This window comes from Bidens hawaiensis, unplaced genomic scaffold, assembly GCF_021521415.1.
Source record: "Bidens hawaiensis isolate Kalapana, Puna unplaced genomic scaffold, B.hawaiensis_p1.1 tig00029659_1, whole genome shotgun sequence".
NCBI lineage: Eukaryota > Viridiplantae > Streptophyta > Magnoliopsida > Asterales > Asteraceae > Bidens > Bidens hawaiensis.
Genome location: NW_027494921.1, coordinates 98404 through 107086, shown reverse-complemented (window position 1 = coordinate 107086; position 8683 = coordinate 98404). Strand labels below are relative to the sequence as shown.

Genomic DNA, 8683 nt, shown 5'->3' with positions numbered 1-8683 from the left:
CACTTTGCACCCCCCGACCTTTATCATTCTCTCTCTCCCTAAAAACAAACCTACTTGCTAATAACTTGCTTGTTGCGGCTCACACTCATAATCTTGAAACTATTTGCATCAATTTCTCATCTTTCTGTCAAATCTAGGGTTTTATTTGGTGGATCTGTACTGGGTAGTTAAATTAGGTCGGTTTTGAATTGATAAAGAGTATTTGGAAGTTGATATTCAATGATTATGCGGAGTTGGGGTCCTGATTGAAGCTGTGGAGAAAGAAAGAAATTGGGGGGTTTGAAGTGAGTCTAGACTAGGGTTTGCTCAGAAAGGATGTTTTATTCGCAGTTCATATTAGCGAAAAAGGGTCCGTTAGGGACGATATGGATCGCTGCGCATTTGGAGAGGAAGCTCCGAAAGAATCAGGTTGCAGACACCGATATCGGCGTCTCTGTAGGTAATATTTATTGTTTTTCTGCATAAAGTTAGTGACTTTATATTATTTTTCTTTGTTTTCATATATAATTGTTTGGTGAGTTTGGCTTATTTATTGAAAGTTGCATTTGCTTAGTTAGTTTTTGATCTCTTAAGGGAAGTATTTTATGAGTTGAGGTCATTTAGTAATGTTCCTTTTGAAACCCTAAAGTTCAACGCTGAATTAAGTCATTAACTGCAACTTGTTGGCCTATACTGCAAGAGAAGAGAACCAACCTTTATCTCTGTAGTTTATAAAAGAGTCTAGTTTAAGTGGGGACTAAGTAGCTACAAATTCTTAGTTTTTGCTCTTCAGTTTCTTTTTCATTGGTTTCTACGTTTTAGTCGTTTTGGAAAGAGCTTGTAGATTCTTCTTTCCTTTTGGAAGATACCATAAAACAAAACAGCCAAAAACCTATTGATATCAGAAGATCTAAGTTAGGAAAACTCTTTTTGACACAAAGATACATCTTTTTACGCCGATGGTCATAATTATTAAAGGCACTAGACGCACTCATTGTGCATAGGCCTCGCCCGGGGGCCTAGGCGCAAGGTGCAAAACGAGTTAGGACCTAAGAAAAGAAAGGCCAACTTAAATAAAAAAACGTTAAAATATATTTGTATTAGAAAAATAATGCTATTCTTCAAGTAAAATAAACAAAAGCTGTTATATAACATTTAACATTATCTAATTAGTACCAAAAGTTCTAAACGAGCCAAGATTTAAAAGTAACTCCAAAAATTTAATAACAAAATGTTCAAAGTAAAGTACAAAACTTTCAAATACCAAAATGTTCAAAACATGAAAACCAGAAGTTCAAAAAGAAATAAATAGTAAAGGTTCAAATGAACATTGTTCTTGATCCGTCATCAATACCAGTAGAGATCCTGTCAACTTCGAGAAGCGAGGGCCTAGGAACTAGTGGTGCATATATTGGGCCTCACCTGGAAAATGGGCCTAGGCGCAAGAAGGGGGGGGGGGCTTTAATAAGTAATAACTATGCCGATGATGTAAAAAGGCTGCTACACCAAAGGTCTTATGCCCTCGAGTGAATATACGTAATAACAACGCCGATGATGCATAAAGACTGCTACATCAAAGGTTTTATGCCCTTGATAGTGAATATACGACGACTTTAGGATCTTGTGTGAAAGTAAGATGCTATAGATTTTGGGTCTGACAAACTGACACGTAATAATTTCTGAAGTACCAGATATTTGGAGTTCGTAGGTTGGTAATCAAATGGTGGGAAATATATCTTAAGTGGGTTCTGTGTCTTAACACATCGCAAGCGTTTTAGTTTTCATATCACTGATACACTCAAGGTTTTTGTTTTAACGAGCTAAACTACTTCACTTGTTGATTTATATGGTTGGTTTTGACAGATTCAATACTGTTTCCCGAGATGCCTATTGCGCTGCGCTTGTCCAGTCATCTTTTGCTTGGTGTGGTTAGGATATACTCAAAAAAGGTCAATTACCTCTTTGATGATTGCAGTGAGGCTTTGCTTAAAGTCAAACAAGCTTTTCGCTCGACTGCTGTTGACTTGCCACCTGAAGAATCTACTGCTCCATATCACTCAATTACCTTGCCGGAGACCTTTGATCTAGACGATTTTGAGCTACCAGACAGTGATCTGCAGGGGTTAGTTTGCCACTATATATCTTTTTAGGGGCTACTCTTGTTAATTTTAATATGACATCTTAGCTGCTGCTTTTCACTAATTTAGATGTTTGCTTGCTGATGTAAATAATCTGCAGTAATTATGTTGATCAACACGTCAGTTCAAAGGACCAAATCACACTACAAGATACCATGGAGGGTGTTATTTACTCTACATCTAAATTTGGACTTGATGGTTGGTATCTGTGTTCATTAATAAGAGATCTGTTTTAAGTTTATTTGCAATTCTTATTCTTTTATTTTATTACATTGTTTTAGAGAGATTCGGTGACGGTGATACATCTGGTTTGGACCTTGACGAGGTAAATATCTGTAAATATATGAAATTACCCTCATACCCTGTGATATTGGGAGCATGGAATATGATTTATCACTTAAAAAGTACTGAAATTTGAAAATTGAAAATTGGTGGAAACAGGAACTATTTGTTGAGAAGGCTGCAGCTCCTGAACTTGCTGCTGGTGCATCAAATTCAGAGTATGATCTTTTTTCTCTCTTTCTTTTAATATATATCATTTCTTCTATTTTTGGCATTATATTTTCATGTTTTAACATAAATACACCCTTTTATGTAGCGATCATCCTCAGTCATCTGGTGGCATTGGAAATGAGGTCAATAAAAGAACTTAAAATTATTTCCATTTAACCTTTTGATTTTGAAATTCTCAACCTCACATAAAATATGTTTGGTTTTGGTACCAGCATTTGGATGATTCTGATGGAGATAATGAACCAGTTGACTATGCCCAAGGTCCAAGTACTCCGGGACTATGGGAAGAACCAAATTTGCCCAACGTTCACGAAACTTCTGCATGTGATGATCATCGTGAACCAGAAAATCATGCCAAAACTGAATCTGTAGTGAAGGAGAATTTAGAAAATGTTTTCCCACGTGAACATCATAATCTATTTGAGTCGCATGCGAAATCACCACCCCACGTTGCGGAGACCGAGCATCATGATCTTGGTTCAACACCTTTTACAGAATTACTTTCAACTCAAACTGTGTCTAAAGAACCTACCAAAGTGGATGCTTTACTAAATCAGCGTGTCAGTGACAAGCCCCCGGGATTTCAGACTGCCAATGATAACCATCAAAATCAACATATCAGTGCAATGCCCCCGGGATTTCAGACTCCCAATGATAACCATCAAAACAAGCATGCCAGTGACATGCCCCCTGGGTTTCAGACTGCCAATGATAACCATCAAAACTTTGTAAAACATCAAGGTATGCTAATATGTTTTGTACATAAGTTATTTAAAAAAAAATCATCTTAACTTTCCATATTATTGCAGGAAATCAGGACCCTGGAGTTCAGACTACCAATAATAATCATGGAAATTTTATAGAATATCGAGGCATGTTATGCATGGTTTAATTAGACCCCACTAGCTAGCTGCTTTAATAAGGTTGTTTCGGAGTATCATTATTTTTCTTTTATTTATGCAGGAAATCAGGAGAATACATTTCATCCAACCACTGAATTGGAGTCGAGCACTGATAAAGTCAATCATGTTGGTACTCCGCTTCTGTTTTCGCATGACAGCATGCCAGATTCTAACCTTCCTAGTCTTAGGCCATGCATTACATTCCCCAACGATGAAACTAGTGGTAAGAAGCTGAAGTTGCATATCTATAATCTTCCTAGTGTCCTTAAATTAACATCAAACTAATGTGTGATTATTTTCCAGTTGAAGGACCACATGCAACTGAAGCATGCAATAGAAACTTTCCAGAAGCTCATCGTGCTCAATTTGATCAGAACCACCAAGTCCGGGTGGACAATGTAATTCAACGGGAGCTGCAAGTAGAAAACATCAACAGCTACTCTAATGACTTTTCTACCCATGTAACTCAAAGGCAGGTTCAAGCAGAGAACATCAATAGATACGCCAATGACTTTTCTACCCCTGTAACTCATAGGGAGGTTCAAGTAGAAAACATCAACAGCTATGCTAATGACTTGCCTGCTCCTGAGAAACGGCTCTCTTTACCACATTGGCTTTCAGATGTACCCAAAAGCTTTGTACCTGAAAGTACGCCAGTTGAAAAGGATATAACATCAGGAACAAAACGCAGTTTCACAGAAAGCTCAATGAGTGATCAAAGTCTGAATTTAAATGAATCTTCAGGTTTCTACTCAACAATCACGACCCCCCCGAGTCTAAATATGAATCATTCTTCGGGGGTTTTCACCACAAATACGACTGCCCCGGGTATAAATTTGAACCAGTCTTCTGGTTTCTTCCCCACAAATATGACTGCACCGGGTATAAATTCAAATCAGTCATCAGGTTTCTTTACCACAAATACGGCAGCTCCGAGTATAAATTTGAATCAATCTTCAAGTTTTTTCTCCACAAATACGCCTGCTCAGAGCCTAAATTTAAATCAATCTTCGGGTTTTTTCACCACAAATACCACTGCTCAGAGTTCAGATTTCAATCAACCTTCGGGTTTTGTCACCACAAATGCAAGTTCTCAGAGTTTAAATTTTAATCAGTCATCGGGTCCATTCACCATAAATACAAGTGGACAATCTGTTGTGAATGATGATGATTTGTTGTCTTCAATATTAGGTAAACAGGCTGTTCTTTTTCTTTTAAGAAAAAACTTTTCAGTTGATTTCTTAAATGTTGATGATTTGTTTTGTATACAGTTGGAAGGAAGTCTTCAATATTAAAAATGAAACCGAGTCCTCCTGTTGCGACACAATCTACAAAACGCAGACGAGCTACTGCACCCAAAACTGGTGTTCCAAAAAGGAAGGTGCTCATGGATGATAACATGGTTTTGCATGGCGAGTATGTTCCATTTCATTGTTTGTTTTTTTTATAAATTAATTTGTTGCCTACAAACACTTATAAGGTTGATTTTCTTTTTTCAAACAGCACAATCCGTCAGCAGTTGACAAACACGGAAGACATTCGGCGATTAAGAAAGAAAGCTCCTTGCACTCGTTCTGAAATTTCAATGCTGGAGAAACAGTTCAGGGAAGATGGCATTTTCAGTGAACCTATATTGAGTGGTGAGTTTGTTCACCTGTAGTGAACCTATATTTATTTATTTATTTTTTACTTTATAGATAGTTTTATACATAGTTATCAAAGGCGCTCGCCTGGTGCGCCTAGGCGCAATTTTCAGGCGAGGCGCAACCATACCGCCTTGCACAGTCAAAGGCGCTCTGTTGCTAACTTTCCGGCCAAAAATGACTTTCCGGTGACTTTTCCGGCCAGATTTTTGCCAGTTTCCGGCGGATTTCTGCAAATTACTGCCAAATTCTGTCTGGAACAGATCCTTGGTTGCATCACCGGAGAGCAGAATTTGAAGAGGTGAGAAAGAAGATGATAAAAGGAAAATAAGGACTTTGCTTAAAAAGTTAAGTGTCTTTGCAGAAAGGCTGCACAAAAGTTTGAAAAGTGACTGCTTTAATAGGATCAAAATTCATTTTTCTTTCAAAGTATTTAAATTATTATTATTATAGCAGGTACAAAACTATATATTTTTATATGTTAATATTTCTTTTACGCAAATTATCTTAAAAAAGGTTTAATTTTATTTTGAAACTAGTTAGATGATTTTAATATCTAAGTATATCATTTTCATAAATATATTTAGAAAGTAATATTAATTTTATATACTTACAATATAAATCTGTTCTCTTTTTCAAAGCATAGTATGTATTAATACATTTTTTAATTAAGTACGCTTTTTTTTTCTCAGGCCCTCGCTTTTTTTGCGCCTTGCGCCTAGGCCCCAGGCAAGGCCTATGCGCCTTGAGTGCGCCTAACGCCTTTGATAACTATGGTTTTATATACCATTGTTGGGCTATTTACTTTTTGCTCTAACTCAATTGTTTTTTTACCATACATTTAGAATAATATTAGAAATGTTTGACTGACAATACCTTATTTTACAGGGGTGTCCACCAAATTGGCTTCTTTACATAATCAGTTATATAATCTAAGTAAAATTGTTGTCTCCTATGATGATGCTTCTTTGGAAGACCCGAAATCAATTTCCCAGATTCATGAAAAGAACACACAACTGGAAGTTGGGCCAAGTGTTCCTAAAGGAAATGTCAACTTTGACCCTCTTGCACAGCCAGTTGACCATGTTTCTAAAGAAAGTGTCAACTTTGACCTTGCTGCACAGCCGGTTGATCCTGTTTCTAAAGAAAATGTCACTTTTGACCATGTTGCACAGCCGGCTGATCCTGTTCTCAAAGAAAATGCCAACTTTAACTCTGTTGCACAGTCGGTTGAGTTTCCTACGGTGACAGACAACCGCACACATGATAACACTGCAGTCAATTCTGATTATTATGGAAGTCAACCACCACAGATGGCTACAACTGAACATGTGGCAGAACCAGAACCCTTCAATTCAGAACATGATCTTTTTGGGGAGAGAACTGCAATGGAAATTGATCCAAAAAGCTTTCCAGATGCTGATGTTGGAGTTCCTGTTATCCCTATTGAGGTTGAACCACCTACACATGCTGACGTGGTCCCGAGTGATACTTTTGACACGTCGACAGCAGTGACCGAGGTTCAGGTGGATGCTTCTCTGCAAACCGATGCTCCAGGTGTAGATTCAACCGAGAAAATGGAATTACAGTCTGTTGACATGGATGCAAACAGCTTTAAATCTCTTGAAAGTAGCGTACCAGCTTCTGAACCCAGCGCTGATGTTGCTTCTGTTAATGAAGTATCAGAAGAAAAACATGATCAAGAAGGCGCTGAATATAGGAAAAATGAAGAAAAGATTGTACTTGAGGAGGATGCAGTCTTAACTTCAAATGTTGCGTCTGGTATACATAATTCGGTTTACAATGGTATATTTGGTGAAGATTTTGGAACAGGTGCAGTATATGATACTGAAGCCAATCCAGTTTTGGAAAATGCTTTGTTGGATGAAAGAGAAAAACCAGGTCATGTTACTTTTGAGACTACTGAAATGAACGTTGAAGATATTCCCACTGATAACAGGGTTGATGAAAACGATGTAAGTTAAATTCTAGTTTTAACATTGTTATAAAAGAATCATTAATACCAAGTTCTTATTTTGCATTCTTTTGCGCAGGAGTTCACTCATACTGCAGTTGAAAATGATACAGGTTTGCATTCTTACTAGCTTTATGCTCTTAATACATTGTGACATTAAAATGAAATAAAATGTATCTGTATGTATTGCATTATCATTATTTGAACGGGTGGTTTGTTGTTCAGATTTCTTGAATTTTGATGATGAAGATGACGGGGCGGATGCTGGTGCTGATTACGGGACTGATGTGGAAGCCACACGGGTTATTGACAACAGCGGATGGTCTTCCCGTACCAAGTACGTATACACATGCTACTCTTAAGTAAAGCTAATGAAATTATCGTTTTCACACTTTGTTGATGATTTACTTTGGTGGTTAGGGCTGTTGCAAAATACCTCCAAATTATGTTTGACAAGGAAGGAGAGCGCGGAAGGAACATGGTTTCTGTAAACAATCTGCTCGTCGGCAAAACACGCAAGGAAGCTTCAAGAATGTTCTTTGAAACATTGGCAAGTTTTATGATTTTCAGCATGGTTACTTAACTGATTATCGTTTTGCTTATATTAATTAGAGACGCGTTTTACAGGTTCTGAAGACGAAGGATTACATCCATGTAGAGCAGGCAGATCCATTTGAAACTATAAATGTTTTCCCACGATCGAAGCTTTTGAAATCAGACTTTTAATGGACATTTACTAATTCAATTGAAGCTTGGTCATTGCTAGAAGATATCTGTCTGTCTGTCTGTTTTTGTTTGTTTGTTTGGTGGTCAAGCTAAGTAAAGTAGTTATCTTGGTAGTTACTTTTAACCACGGAGTTTGGTAGATTATGTACAACCTGGCTGTTAGAACCTATGTATTAATTATTATTTGTATATACGTATATAGCATCAATCGACATGCTAATTTATTACTACTTTTACTATTGTGTGATGTACCTCTGTTTGCCACCTTTTCATGTTATATATCAATCTGGATTAGAGCTAACAATTTTTCTAAGTGAGTGTATGTACGTACGCGTATAGTAGTGTTAGTCGACAAATAATTGAGCGCTCGAGTTTTAGTACAGGCAAATGTGTATATTTAAAACTAAGATTAGCTAGTGTATGAGTTAGCCGTTAAAAGAAAAGAAGAAATATTTTGAAACGGGAGTCGATGATCCGGAAGGATCATTGTAGAGAACGTTGAGTGGTGAGAGACTGAGAGCTTTCATACCCGAATAAACTAAGATGAGGGGTATCCTGTTATCATACATGGTGTAAGAGTACGAATAATGGATGTGAGAGTAATAAGTGAGGAATGAATGAATGTTAACCTGGTTGTTTGGAGGATATTTATAGTTGTGATATGGTTGGTATTAGCATTTAACGATTCCACTATTCACACTCCGGTTTGATGCGCAAGGCATGATGGTGGTTCTACGTTAACACCACTATTCACGCCCTTTTTTAATTACGTTTCATTTTTTTTTTGGTTTTTGTTTATACGTTATT

The 8683-nt window shown here is 37.2% G+C and overlaps 1 protein-coding gene across 1 annotated transcript; it reads left to right on the top strand.

The window, feature by feature from the left end:
- Positions 1 to 298: 298 nt before the first annotated feature.
- Positions 299 to 7899, top strand: LOC143579320 (sister chromatid cohesion 1 protein 4-like). The gene is made up of 16 exons (XM_077062662.1): positions 299 to 439; positions 1843 to 2101; positions 2218 to 2315; positions 2399 to 2442; positions 2559 to 2617; positions 2716 to 2752; positions 2843 to 3371; positions 3594 to 3755; positions 3836 to 4723; positions 4804 to 4948; positions 5036 to 5172; positions 6064 to 7151; positions 7230 to 7263; positions 7376 to 7487; positions 7571 to 7700; positions 7778 to 7899. Exons 1-16 carry the CDS (start codon positions 316 to 318, stop codon positions 7874 to 7876), a joined length of 3945 nt encoding a protein of 1314 aa, XP_076918777.1. The 5' UTR covers positions 299 to 315; the 3' UTR covers positions 7877 to 7899.
- The last annotated feature ends 784 nt before the right edge of the window (positions 7900 to 8683 follow it).